This window comes from Armigeres subalbatus, chromosome 1 (genome assembly GCF_024139115.2).
Source record: "Armigeres subalbatus isolate Guangzhou_Male chromosome 1, GZ_Asu_2, whole genome shotgun sequence".
Lineage (NCBI taxonomy): Eukaryota > Metazoa > Arthropoda > Insecta > Diptera > Culicidae > Armigeres > Armigeres subalbatus.
The window spans coordinates 217,502,907-217,518,179 of record NC_085139.1 but is presented as its reverse complement, the minus strand read 5'-3'; the positions used below and the strand labels follow the sequence as shown (position 1 = coordinate 217,518,179).

The window sequence follows — 15,273 nt, the reverse complement described above, 5'->3', positions numbered from 1 at the left end:
TCTAATTATAGACTCTAATACTTCTACATTACTGCACTTGGATTCTTAAGAAATTCTAAGGGTTATCTGAGATTCCTAATGAAAATTCCTTGCTATTTTGAACGCTTATTAAAAAAATGTTCAACCCAAGAAGAATACTGTATTCATCTTGGTTCAACCTTTTCGATGAACTTTAAAACAGCAAATAAATTAAATTATGAACCCCAAATACTGTTCATAACAGTCAGAACTATTTGAAAAATTTGATAAAAATTTAAAATATATCGTTTTTTCTCAAATACAGACAATACAGATTTTTATTTTAGGCCAATACAGATTTACTAAAAAATCATCTAACAGCCCTGGTAAGCGCTGCCCAGATGATGAGAAACATGTTCAACCAATCAATAATGGGCGATGTCGTTGAATTTGTTTACGTAAAATAAAGAAAGAAGGTGAACGACAATAGAACGATTGAAGTGAAAAGTTTTGGCAGCGTATTTATTTAATGGTCATGGCGGAGTTAAACTCAGTAGGGAAGAAGCGAGTAAACCAGACTCGCAGATTAGATAGTAAGTAAAGCAACAAAGTTTAAAGAAGAAATTAATTAAATGAATTTGTATATTGTTGTAATGTTATTTGTTGCATCGGTCAGATTCCACGGAAAATAAGGAAACTACTACTTGTGAGTCTCTCTGTGAGGCCCTCCTTAGCCGTGCGGTAGACCATGCTGAGGGTGGCAGGGTTCCATTCCCGGTGCCGGTCTACGCAATTATCGGATTGGAAATTGTCTCGACTTCCCTGGGCATAAAAGTATCATCGTGTTAGCCTCATGATATACGAATGCAAAAATGGTAACTTGGCTTAGAAACCTCGCAGTTAATAACTGTGGAAGTGCTTAATGAACACTAAGCTGCGAGGCGGCTCTGTGGGGATGGGAGTGGGGATGTAATGCCAGTAAAAAGAAAAGAAATTACTTGTGAGTTTGTATGCCCTGTCTAATAACAAAAAATATATAATAAAAACTTGATATTAAAGTTTTGAGCTGATCGTAAGACTGCAAAAGAAATATAGTCTTTCTTTGGTCCAATTCCGAACATTCTCAAACAAGTAATATCGCACAACCTCGGAAGCGATGTCGGAAGCAGCGGGGAAGAAAAGAAGAAGGAGGAAAAGAAGAAAAGTAGTAAAAAAAATAAAGCGGTATGGGAAGAGTTCGACAGGGCTAGTAATAAGTCATCTAAGTCAGTCAATGATTCCGGGTCAGAGTTGGAAAAGCGTTTGAAGGAGTTAGAAGATGAACAGCAGGCGAAAGAGAGGGAGATGATCATTCTTCAGAAGCGGATTGAGATGGAGACGGCGTTAAAAGAGAAGAAGATGAAGCTCGAGAACGCGATTAGAGCGGAACAGCGGCCTGATGAGAAGGTGCTCATGGAGAAGGCCCTATCAGACGAGAAGAAACATCTGGAGGAATTGAAGAAGACGCGTGACTCTTTCGATGTGAAGATGTGTAGTGTGCGCAAGGAAGTAAAGCAAATGCAGTTGGAAGCAGAAGTCAGTCAGACGAAGGAGAAAGCTCTGGGAACGACTCTCAGAAATCCAGAAGTAGTGGAAAAGGAGCAGAAGGAAAAGAAGAAGATTGTCTCTCGGCGCGAGCAAGTGTCAGATGACAGTGAAGAAGACTCCGAGCTAGAAGAAGACACCGCTTCTTATGAAGAAAGTGAAGAAGAAACAGGAGAAGAGGAAACCGAATATGAAGAAGAGGAACAAGCAAAGCAAAAGAGGAAACTTAAGCCGAAAATGAAGAAAGTCGTCGAAAACGGACTGAAACGGCAGCGCTGTGCGCCGACAAGGGCACAGTTAGCGCGGCGGCGAGGAACGGAGTAACAAAGAAGCTCCCGGTGTGCACCGGCAGACCGGAGGAATGGCAATTGTTTATCGGCACGTACGAGGCATCCAACGAGGCGTGTGGATTTACCGACGTCGAGAATCTCGTGCGGCTTCAGGAAAGCCGTGGTCGTCCGGAGCAACTGCTACAATGTCTGAGACTGGAACCGCCGTTGGTTGACAAATTGGCGACATTCATACCGTTCGGTACAGCAGTGGAGCAGGTCTGCGAGCTCTTAGAGGCCGCCGGGTTAAAGCAACATTTTGTTAACCCGTTATTGGTGCAGGATCTGGTCGACAAGCTTCCTTCTGGCGACAAGCGCGAATGGGTACGGTACAAGAAGCGGAAGAAGATGATGACGCTCCGTACCTTCACTAATGTTATTTCGGGAATTGTGGCCGAAGCCTGAAAACGTTTCTGTTGACTTCAAGCCCGAGGCGAAACCAGGAAGCTCCAGCTTCGGAAAATGACGGAATAAGGAGAGAGGTGCCGTCTACAATCATAGCGCTGTAGAGTCGGTCGTCAATAAGCCGGCCACGGTGGAATCTAGACAAAGGGCATACAAGGCTTGTACGCGGACTGACCATCGTTTACGATTCTGTCAGGATTTCAGGAGCATGACGCCGGCAGATCGGATGAAGCTAATGCGGAAGTGAAAACTCTGCGACACATGCCTGAACGACCATGACCACGCGGAGTGCAAGTTTAGAATGCGGTGCTTGTCGGCACCTTCCGCTGAAATTTTCCGACCGTCACTCGATGATATTTCGCTAAGCCTCCCAAATTTGGAATAAATTTTCAGCGTTGCCACTTCTACCCACGACTTCGTGCTGCTGTGTCAGTTCCTCTGCATCGAATGTCGAATCGCTCTTTGTGGAATCCCGATCAAAATGGCTCGCGCGCGCCGGACAGAAGCTTTCTTGTATTCAATAGATTAAGCCCGTTAACCCCGCCCCTTCTAAGAATTCTATGAAATTTTCTCGCAAGATTCTGAATTTGGTTATGAGATGTTGGTTATCTAAGATGCGTATTGTTGCGAGGAATAACAACAGAAATTTGACTCAAGACGAAGTTTCTTCATATTACAAAACATTATCTATCGGCATCTGTCTATCCGAGCGACGTTCACTGATGGGTGGTTGCTGTAGATAGTTTCCACTGAAGTGGCGTCTTCATTGATTTTATACAAAAGCCACAATTTCATACAAAAGAAGGTTGATCCGACTATCCGAAATAATCTTTCTACAAAGTGCAAAACTCAATCGTAAATAGCGAATTTGATAGCGCGTCGGAGAAAGATGATGCAGTAAATTTGAATGGATGGGATCGCTAACAGCAACCAAGCTACCACGCCAAACCCGATGGCACCGAAACAGTCCATTTTCGCAATTAAGTCTTTCTTTCCATAAAATGTTGGTCCTGAGAAGAATCAATTTTCTGATCGATGGATTTCCGTCGAAAATGTTCTCAGCGCCTCCGTGATGCTGTGTCCGCTCCGCTGCGATCGCTTTGATGCGTCCGCTCTGCGTGAAATCTTGTTCAAACTGAGGATTAGATCCAAACCCGCAAGTAATTGATTTTTGATGTCTGTGCTAGTGATGCATGTACGTGATTGGTTACTTTACCTATTTCTAAACTTTTAATCAATTATCGATAATAAATAGTTAAAAATTAGTATTTTCATATAAATACAAAGAAGCGTTGACTCATCCTTGATCGAATGGTCCAAAAAAAAATGAAAATCCATCGAGAAACGGCTGAGATATTAAAGTTTGAAGTCTATCATATTTTCGTGACGGTCCCCGATTTTCGTAATCGTAAAGTGTACCCCAATATACAAAAGACAGACGTACTGCCGTTATCTGGAAAAGTGACATAACAGCCATTTTACAACATGCATGTTTTCCATTTTTCTATTAAAGAGCTCGATGAGTACTCGTTAACACCATTTTTGGAAAATGGCGTATACGTCACTTTTTCAGATTACGACAGCGTAGTCCTAGGTCAAAACGAAAAGAACCGTACTGAGGGGGGATTCATAACGTAATTAGTGTATCACCCCTAAATTTTATTGCAGTATCATAGCATAGCAAGGCATAGCATAGCATATTTACGGTGTACTTCGTAGATTGGACACTAGTGATACTCAATGATTTTCTTTTGAAATCCTTATTCAGATTGCTATCAGAAATCAAGGTGGGTGTGATCCTTGATTTCAATCTAGGATAAAAATGATAAAAATCACGAAAGCATGAGAGTTACTACTCCACGGGCCACGCCCGTTTTCACCGTAACTTGGGAGGGGAATGAAATGTTGGTGTAGTCCTTACTTAACGGGAGCCCCCCGACTCAGCGACACCCTCATAAGTACCACGGAGTTGGAAATTGGGGACGGTATTCGTTGGGTCAGGATTTGCCTGTAGCAATGTGACCGTGGTACCACGCAAAGGTGTCTACCCAGCGTTACGAGGGCCTAAATTCCATTGCAGTATCAAGCACGCATACAAATTTTAAAATTTTGATTCAAACATAGATATATTTATGTTTTAAACTGACAATATGTATAGGCCCAATATGCTTGTCTCATAATAATCAAATTCATGAAGTGACATAGGAACCCTTCAATTAACTACTGTTAATGGAAGATCCATAAAGTCACGCTAAAATTTGCTATTTTCAACCCCTCTCCTCCATTTGTAACTAAAATGTGTGTATGGATCGTCACGCTGCTCTGAACTCCCCTCTCCCGTGACGTACTTTTTGAATGCACCCCAAGTTAAGAATAACTTTCGGGCCAAAAAGCTTTAAGACTTAATTTTTCTACATCTCCCAAGTAACATTTTGGTTGTATGTTGGTTTTATAACACTCTTGAAGAGTAAATTATGGTCTTCAAGAACGTTATAAAACTTAAAATTTAACTTGGGCCGTACCATATTAGGCAAAATATCATCCAGCAGCTACTTAAAGCTTCACAATTCAGAAAAAAATTTCCATTATGGGCCTTAAGAAACTTGAATTTTGATCAATCCTGGATTTTGAATCCTAACCCTGGATTCAAAATAATGAAAAAGGGAAAAAAACAAGAGACTTTTTAGTGACTGACATAAAAAAGTGACCTATAACCTATTACAATAACATGAGCCAGGCAAAGTCACTTTCACTGTTATCTATGATTGGGATCAGAGATTCATATTATCGTTTCACTATCATTTTGATTTTTGCCAACAACACATTTCAGCGGTTGAATTCCGAAATGTGTTGTATGATGGACTACTAGCACCATGTATTATCTACAACTTTATCTAGCAGTACATTGTTCTACAGTGAACTCTCCCTAACTCGATGTTATGTAACTCGATATTTTCCCATACTCGATTAAATTCAAAGTCCCTTGAATCTAGCATACTGCATGCCCTCCGTAAGTCGATACCTTTCTTACTCGATATTCTCTAAGTCGAAGTAATTTTCCAATGCATTTTCACTTCGCTAACTCGATGTTGTCAGAAACGGTTCACATGCACAATATACACGGCCTCAGGCCATTTGCCCGAGTTCCGTTTGGTCGAATGCCATTTGGCTGAATTGTAAAAAAAAACTTAGATTGTGGGTAGTGAAATGTGAGTAATGAGAAGTGAGAAGTAGGAGTGAGAAATTCGAAGTGAAAACTGCGAAGTGAGAAGTGGAAAGTGAGTAATGAAAAGCGAAAAGCAAGAAGTGAAAAATTAGAAGAGGAAAGTGAGAAATAGAAAGTAACAATATGAAGTAAGAAGTGTAAAATAAGGGGAACTGAGAATTGACAAGTGAGAAGTGCTAAGTGAGAAAAGTTTAGTGAGCAGTGAGATGTGAGAAGTGAAAAGTGAAAAATAAAAGTGAGAAATTCAAAGCAAGAAGTCAAAGAAGAAAGTGAGCAGTGAGTAGAGAGAAGTGAAAACTGAAAAATGATAAATTCGAAGCGTGTGGCGAGAAACGAAAAGTGAAAAGTGAGAAGAAGAAAGCGGCAAGTGAGAAGTAAGAAGTAAGATGTGAGAAGTAAGAAGTGAAAAGTAAGTAGTGAGAAGTGAAAATTAAGAAAAGAGAAGTGCTTAGTGATAAATGAGTAGAGAGCAGTAAGAAGTGAGGATCCAAGAGTGAGAAGTGGGATGTGAGAATTGAAAATATATTCCTTATTATTTCCAATTTCCTTCCTTCCTCTTTTTGCCACCTTTTTCCTTCTTTTTTTTTCTTTTTTCTACCTATTTTCTTCTTTCTTTTTCCTTGTTCCGTCTCTCAATTGCTTTCTTCCTTTTCCCCTATTCCTTATCTATCTTCCTTCTTCTTTCTAAACTCTTCCGTTTTCATCTTTCTTTCTTCTATCTTCCTAATTCCTTCTTTCTCCTTACTTTTTCATTATTCCTTCTTTCTTTTTTTGTCTTTCTCGTACCCTAATTTCTTCTTCCTTCTTCTTCTTGTCTTATATCTCACAAACTTCTCTCACTTTTCAGCATCTCGCTTCTCACATCCCAGTTATGATTCCTTACTTCATTTTTTTTGTCTTTATTTAGGAGACTTTCAGCCCAAGGCTGGCTCATCTCCGGTTCCTTACTTCATATCTCTTGCTTATGTTTTCCTCACTACTCATTCCTAATTTTCACTTCGTATCTATCGCATCTCACTTCTCACCAGTCATTTCTCATTTCTCACTTCCCATTACTCCCTTCCGGTTTGCTACTGCACACATCTCACTACTAAGTACTCACTTCCATTTCTCAGTATTCACTTCTCACTACCTCATTACATCCCAGTTCTCACTTTTAACTGTTCACTTCTCTCTTCACTTCATAAGGAAACAATATTATAACTATTCAGCAAAACGACATTCGGCCACTTTTTTTTTCCAACGACAACCCTTTTTGCCAAATGGCATTCGACCAAATGACCTTAAACCATGTTTCTACATACTCTGGAAAGTATTTGATTACTAAATTAATGATTTCGTGTGTGTTACTTCTACGTGAAGTTAAATGAGAAAACAGAACTGTGCAATAAAAATCCTATTCGACTAAATGCTGATGTCATATTAGAAATTTGGAGACAGTACTCGTCGATAGCAAATCCTTCCGCACGCGATGGCATATGAGCAAGTCAAACCACCTTCCTTTTGCCAGTGGAGATATATCAGCTTCCACACTGATATTCTTCCCTCCCCCTTCATACGGGAGCTTGGCAGAAGGAAGGTCGTGCGATATGTGCCATCACAAATATTGCCCTCCGCTCGCTTTCAAATCGACTTCTATAAAAACATTCTTCATGCCTGCCGTATCCTAACGGAACTATCAATTCTATACTTTCGCCTCTAATGCTATCATGAACATGTACGTCCAAGTTTGGAAGATGATATTAGCATTTCCAAGTATTGGATATTCTGGAAAAAAAATATAAATGTGTTCAACATCTCGATACCACCCTAACTCGATGGTCCCTTCAATATCAAGTAAGGAAGAGTTAACTATATCTCTAATATCTACAGCGCGATACGCCAATATACCAAATAATAATAAATTGATTATCATCTGGCTTATTTCAATCAATTTCGTCACGCAGCAAATATCAGAGATAGAGCAAGTTACTGTTAGACATATTTATAGATAACACATAGCGCTAGATGTCCACCATACAACAAATTTCGGAATTCAACTGCTGGAATGAGTTATTGGCAAAAAAAATAAATGATAATGAAATGATAACATCAATCTCTGGTTGGGACGAAGTTGACCGATTGAATAATTGCGAGATATCATACGCTGGCCGTTGGCTTTCCATGCAATATCGGATAAACCAGCACTACTCCTCTCCTTTACCCAATGTCCCCGAAGACTTCCTTGGACTTGACACCTTGCTTGTCATTACGCGAAATTGAGTAGCAAGGAGGTGATCACAAGATATCGTTTTATGATAAATTGATCAGTAACGTTCTGTTTTCGGTTTATAATTTGACGTATATGTATAGCTGAATAAATCATGAAAAATGCTATATTTTACAATTTTTTCTGTTATTCATTAAGACTAGGCTAGATGTACCAGTTGAGGCTATAGCGCCAGTTTTCGCACTAGTGCTTTATATGCCAAATGGCCAATCAAATCACCGCAAACCAAGTTGATATCGATAAAGCATATTTATATGATACGATAACACCTTTGATTTCCTCCAAAACAAACAAAACATATTTGTAAAAATTGATTTTGCTTAATTTTTGACATCCTTTGCACCAGTTGTCGCACTAGTGGTCCCAATTTGGCCAATCCCATAAGAAAACAATGGGATTTGCCAAATAAGGAACCAAAATTAAGAATAGTGCCACAACTGGTGCATGGGTTCCTATTATTGATTAATCAATTTTAAGGATAATAACAAATTGTATTGTGGTTTTCACAGCTGTTCTAAGGAGCAGGAAGTAAAACCTTTCGCTTAATATATAAGGTTCACCCACACGCCTTTTACTTATTTAGAATAGTTGTTCTTAGGTATGGCGACAATTGGTACACCCACCCATCTTTTCACAGATTGTTGAAAATGCTACATATGAATGGGAATTTTCGCTAGAAATTCTTCGGAATTACTACGAGAATTTTATTTGACATTATAATTTAAAAAATGTTGAACTCCAATTCATTTATAAGTATTAAATTTACATTTAGAGGACATTATACAGGCATTTTTTTGCAAAACTGTGTTCATAATTAACTTTATAGAATAAATCACCTAATTCTGAGTGATTTTTTTTGCGCTTTCTGATCGTGTACCAAACTCATTGAAATCCAAAGAGCATCTCTGGTGGTGTCCACGAAACCAATAACTTTACTCCTCTACACGGAGAATGTATAATCCTAACACCACATTCAAAATACAGTACAATAAAAATCACCTACCTGCGGCCTCCTTCAGCAGTTCAACGCACGCATCATGCCCACTGCGTTCCGCTAAATCCAATGCCGTCAGTCCATTTTTATCCTTAGCGACAAAGGACGCATCGGCCGCCAATAGCACCTGGACATTGCTCACGTGTCCATGTTCAGCACTCAAGTGTAATGCAGTCTGAAAACCAAAAAAAAAGAAACACCATTGCCTAATGAGAATACGAACAGTCTTCTTTTTTTTAACAACGCTCCATCTTACCTTATTATCGCCACGTGGGCCACAGGTGGCGTTGATGTTCGCCCCGGCATTGATCAGCATCGGCAGGCAACGGGACTCCGCGGTGATGGCCGCCGCATGGATCGGTGCCCGGCCCCACGAGTCCAGACAGTCAATGAGGTGCACTTCCTCCTGGAGCAAATCCTCCAACAGTTCCGCGTTGTCCCAGAGGGCCGCCTTTAAAATGGAAAGATTTTTGTTAATGACCAAATCCAACAGGCGCAGTTCGTGTATTTTGCGACGGAGAAGCATTCTGACGAACAGTGGCCAGAATATGAATGCCGTTGAATGGTGGTCGCGAGTGAACTGGCTTCGACCGTGATTGCAACACCTCATACACCAGGACGTTATCCATTGAGTTGGATTAGTGAGGGAATAGTATTCTGGTATTTAGAATAAGGAAAACCTATAATAGACCGACCGACGGATTACATACATGGCATTGCTGTGATACAGTACAAAGATAGAATGAAGGGCGAAAGTAGGGAAGGAGGTTCGGTTGTGGGCACCCCTATGTATCTTTTGACAGATAAGAGATGTTGTCATTCTGACAACCGTCATTTGTTTGCTATAATAGCATGATGTTTTGTGCTCAATATCAAACCGGATGGGCATCTCTACTTTGAACTAGAAACAAATAAATTTTTCGTACAAGAAAAACAACACGAAAGTTTTTTTGGCCTTTTACAAAGTGTCATAAATTAAAGGATTTAATCAAAAAGTGAGTTCAAATGCGTATTTACTCAGTAAATTTAATCTATTTTGAGGCCCAATGTCGATTGCCATCAAAATTTTAGCGCGAATTTTTTTTTTCTTCTCGTTCCAAAAAGGCTGCGAAATTCGGTTGTGGGCACCTTTATTGGTTCGGTTGTGGGCACCCTCATTTTATTGATAAATCACTCAATATCGTTTTACTTGTCCCTTAACTTATTTTTAACAACGTTTTAAGGCAGTTTTTATAATTAGTTTGACATAATTGCTCGAAATAATGAGTTTATTTAATATTTTTGTTCTTTGGGCATGTCTAGTCATTATACACACACTTTTTGGAACAAAGCGTTGACCGATTTGCTTGCAACAAGTTGCATTCGACGGGGAATGCTTTCCCATTGTTTCCTATTGAAAATTGGTTAGATCGGACTATGGGATCAATATTTATGGCCAAAATATTATTTTTTGAAATGAACGAGAAAGGCACTATTGCCGCTAGGGTGATTAATCAGGATTTTTTGACTGTGATGCATACCAATAAAACGTAAATCAATGAAAAATTAAAACCCATTTACCTAAAGTGCTATTTTAGACCTTTCTTATGTGATTTTTTTCAACATCCTCCTTAATGCACCGAGGGAGGCATCATCACTGCTAGGTGAATTGATTTGAATTTTTTTAGCGTCCCTTGGCTTTCAGAATGAATAAAGTATTCCTTGCCTTTAAATCTGGGTGGTTTTTATTCATGCTTCTTTATTTTTAGCTAAGTTTTCAAGGCTGCCCACAACCGAACCACGAAATTAAAATGTCCAAAAATGTCAAATCTTCTAAATTGTCAATATTTTTTTCTAAATCGATAAAATCATATTAATTTCTTTGCTTTTTAGCTTTCGATTGCTATGCAAATGTCGACATAAGCAAGTTATGGACCAAACACAAAAGGGTGCCCACAACCGAACCTCCTCCCCTACATACACCTAAATATTAGTCAGTAGTGGGAATTCATTTCCATCGGGACAAATATCTTTGTAGGCTATTTACCCGTGAACCAAGCTCACACCAGTGAAAGCAAATAGGATTAACAGCGATAATAGTCGCGTTGTTATGAAAATCCGTGCTTGATATCCCGAGGAAAACGTGAGAGCACTTTGTTACTTATTTTGAAGTTGTGAAATCAATATTTTGATTACTCAAATTAAATTAGTTTTGACCATTCTAAGATCACTTGTCATAAGACGAGTTTGTTCTATCCCATTTAATTCCACCACTTGATTGCACCTTGACAGATACGTATTTCGACCACAACAGTATAGCCATTTTCAGTGTCTCGTACTTGACTTGACTTGAGTTGAGTCAAGTACGAGACACTGAAGACGGCCTTACTGTTGAGGTCGAAATACGTATCTGTCAAGGTTAATGTGACCAGCAAGCGTCCTGCGAAACGCGGGACGCCTATCTGGATTGCGTCACTGGTTAGCAAATGAATCCTCCAAAATACATTTCACATAGATTTTGGTCCAAAAAAAATTGGAAAAATATTTGTTAGGTTATATGAATTGTAATAAATTTGTAAAACGTAGTTGAAAAATGCAGCGTCCCGCGAAACGTGGTGGAATTAAATGGGATATGTAGTACAAACTCGTCTTATGACAAGTGAAGACATTCCACTAAAAAGCTCAAAATAATTTTCTTAACATTCTAAAATTTTAAAATGATGACGAGTTTTTTATAGCGTTAACAAAAAGAATACTATTGAATTCAATGACTATTGGAAAGTTCAGCGCTCACCGGCTGACGAACGAAAACGGCCTACGACTAATTGATTTCGCCGCCTCCAAGAATATGGCCATTCGCAGCACCTACTTTCAACACAGCCTCCCGTATCGGTACACCTGGAGATCGCCACTGCAGACAGAATCACAAATCGACCACGTTCTGATTGATGGACGGCACTTCTCCGACATTATCGACGTCAGGACATATCGTGGCGCTAACATCGACTCTGACCACTATCTGGTGATGGTTAAACTGCGCCCAAAACTATCCGTCATCAACAATGTTCGGTACCGACGACCGCCGCGGTACGACCTAGAGCGACTGAAGCAACCTGATGTCGCCACTGCATACGCGCAGCATCTCGAGGCAGCGTTGCCGGAAGAGGGTGAGCTCGATGGGGCCCCTCTTGAGGACTGCTGGAATACAGTCAAAGCAGCCATTAACGACGCAGCGGAGAACAACGTCGGGTATATGGGTCGAAGTCGACGGAACGATTGGTTCGACGAAGAGTGCAGACAGATTCTGGAGGAGAAGGACGCAGCGCGGGCGGTCGCGCTGCAGCAAGGTACCCGGCAGAACGTGGAACGTTATAGACGGAAGCGGAGACAGCAGACCCGCCTTTTCCAGGAGAAGAAACGCCGCCTGGAAGAAGCGGAGTGCGAGGAGATGGAACAGCTGTGCCGTTCTCAAGATACACGCAAGTTCTATCAGAAGCTCAACGCATCCCGCAAAGGCTTCGTGCCGCGAGCCGAAATGTGCCGGGATAAGGATGGGAGCATCTTGACGGACGAACGTGTGGTGATCGAAAGGTGGAAGCAGCACTACGAGGAACATCTGAATGGCGCTGAGAGTACAGGCAATGAAAGTCAAGGCAGCGAAGGAGATGACTACGTCAGTTCAGCGGACGATGGAAGCCAACCAGCCCCCACCTTGAGAGAAGTTAAGGATGCCATTCAACAGCTAAAGACCAATAAAGCAGCTGGTAAGGATGGTATCGGAGCTGAGCTCATCAAGATGGGCCCGGAAAAGCTGGCCACTTGCCTGCACAAACTGATAGTCAGAATCTGGGAAAACGAACAGCTACCGGAGGAGTGGAAGGAAGGGGTTATATGCCCCATCTACAAGAAAGGCGACAAACTGGAGTGTGAAAACTTTCGAGCGATCACCATCCTTAATGCCGCCTACAAAGTGATATCCCAGATTATCTTCCGTCGTCTGTCACCATTAGTGAACGAGTTCGTGGGAAGTTATCAAGCCGGCTTCGTTGACGGCCGCTCGACAACGGACCAGATCTTTACTGTACGGCAAATCCTTCAAAAATGCCGTGAATACCAGGTCCCAACGCACCATCTGTTCGTTGATTTCAAGGCGGCATACGACAGTATAGACCGCGTGGAGCTATGGAAAATTATGGACGAGAACAGCTTCCCTGGAAAGCTTACCAGACTGATCAAAGCAACGGTGGATGGTGTGCAAAACTGTGTGAAGATCTCGGGCGAACACTCCAGTTCGTTCGAATCGCGCCGGGGACTAAGACAAGGTGATGGACTTTCGTGCCTGTTGTTCAACATTGCGCTAGAAGGTGTCATGCGGAGAGCCGGGTGTAACAGCCGGGGTACGATTTTCAACAGATCCAGTCAATTTATTTGCTTCGCGGATGACATGGACATTGTCGGCCGAACATTTGCAAAGGTGGCAGAACTGTACACCCGCCTGAAACGTGAAGCAAAAGTGAAAACAAAAGTTGGACTGGTGGTGAATGCGTCAAAGACAAAGTACATGCTTGTGGGTGGAACCGAGCGCGACAGGGTCCGCCTGGGAAGCAGTGTTACGATAGACGGGGATACCTTCGAGGTGGTCGAGGAATTCGTCTACCTCGGATCCTTGCTAACGGCTGACAACAACGTTAGTCGTGAAATACGAAGGCGCATCATCTGTGGAAGTCGGGCCTACTACGGGCTCCAGAAGAAACTGCGGTCGAAAAGATTCGCCACCGCACCAAATGTGTCATGTACAAGACGTTAATAAGACCGGTAGTCCTCTACGGACATGAAACATGGACAATGCTCGAGGAGGACTTGCAAGCACTCGGAGTATTCGAGAGACGGGTGCTTAGGACCATCTTTGGCGGTGTACAAGAAGACGGTGTGTGGCGGCGAAGAATGAACCATGAGCTCGCCCAGCTCTACGGCGAACCCAGTATCCAGAAGGTAGCTAAAGCCGGAAGGGTACGATGGGCAGGGCATGTTGCAAGAATGCTGGACTGCAACCCTGCAAAGATGGTGTTCGCTTCCGATCCGGCAGGTACGAGACGACGTGGAGCGCAGCGAGCGAGATGGGCAGACCAGGTGCAGAACGACTTGGCGAGCGTGGGGCGTATTCGAGGATGGAGAGATGCGGCCTCGAACCGTGTATTGTGGCGTCAAATTGTTGATTCAGTGTTATCTGTATAGATGTAGACTAAATAAATGAATGAATGAATTCAATGCTGTACAACACAATTCAATAATTTATCAAAATAGTCGTTTTTAAAACATGGCAAAGCCAGAGAGAAATATGTGATCTAATTTAAAAACGAGGTTTTGATAATAAACAATATTATGGTTCCAATAAAAAGTTAGACTTTATTCGGGATTCAATCGACTCTGCCATTGATTGAAACACATCATTGAACGATATCGTATTCAATCAGATTATCAGATAAGATTAGACTTCTAAGCCTAACGTTTTAAATTGGTCGACAGGCCTTACAGACTTGATTTTGTGATTGCAGCTTACGAAATAACTAGAAATAGCACTACGATTTTTGACGAAATTATCCGAATCTCAAAGTTAGTTGAAGACATAGAGGACAGCTGTCACCGATTCAAAAACTTCGTAGCTTCTATTGAGCACTCCTCGTCCCTCATCATCTAATCAAGAAACGGTTCATGGACTTTTAAAAGTACCTACTCAAAGACGTCTAAGAAGTCATATGCATCTTCATTTGCATTAGAAATTTTTACAGACATCCAGAAATTAAAACAGATTACCAGGAAACCTTTATGAAACATTCCACTCAATAAATATTTAAAAAAATATTTAAAGATCAGGAGGTATTCAGTCTTCAGTTAGACTTGTGAGCAAGGGCGTAGGATTGCCATACAATGGGCACCGAAATACATAAAGCATCCAAATTCGTCTATCTCATGGCATATCAATAAATCAAAGGTTAATAATTTATTAATAATTTATCTTACTCTACTCATATACTTGACAGTAAGCTTTAGCTTAGGTTTAGCTTAGCTTTAGCTTAGATTTAGCTTAGATTTAGCTTAGCTTTAGCTTAGCTTCAGCTTAGCTTTAGCTTAGCTTTAGCTTAGCTTTAAACAACTTTAGCTTAGCTTTAGCAGCAAGCTTAGCTTTAAACAGCTTTAAACAGCTTTAGCTTTAGCTTTAGCTTAGGCAACAACAGGCTGAACAGCTTTAAACAGCTTAGCTGAGCTTTAAGCAGCTTTAAGCAGCTTTAGCTGAGCTGGCTGAGCAGGCTGACAGGCGAAGGCAGGCGAGGCTTAACAGGCTAGCTTAGGCTGGGCAGGCTGCAGGCACTTTGGGGCTGAGCACCCAGGCTGAAGGCTGAGCAGGCTGCAGGCTTTGAGCAGGCTGAGCAGCAGCTGAGCAACTGAGCAGCTGGGCGGGCTAGGCTTTGCCCAGGCTGAGCAGGGGCTGGGCTGGCAGGCTCCCAGGCTCAGGCTAGGCTGAGCTGAG

At 41.5% G+C, this 15,273-nt stretch overlaps 1 protein-coding gene across 4 annotated transcripts in view; it reads right to left on the bottom strand.

Moving 5' to 3' along the window:
- The window catches only part of LOC134205767 (leucine-rich repeat serine/threonine-protein kinase 1), a 66,355-nt gene that overhangs the window by 35,773 nt on the left and 15,309 nt on the right, over positions 1-15,273 (bottom strand). For 2 of the 4 annotated variants that reach the window (XM_062681342.1, XM_062681344.1), the window contains exons 2-3: positions 9,022-9,216; positions 8,775-8,940 (exon numbers count right to left, since the gene is read on the bottom strand). In XM_062681342.1, the coding sequence (XP_062537326.1) occupies positions 8,775-8,940; positions 9,022-9,216 (361 nt within the window). Of the gene's footprint in view, positions 1-8,774; positions 8,941-9,021; positions 9,292-15,273 lie in introns of those variants that run through there. The other 2 variants (XM_062681340.1, XM_062681343.1) reach the window with 1 other exon arrangement.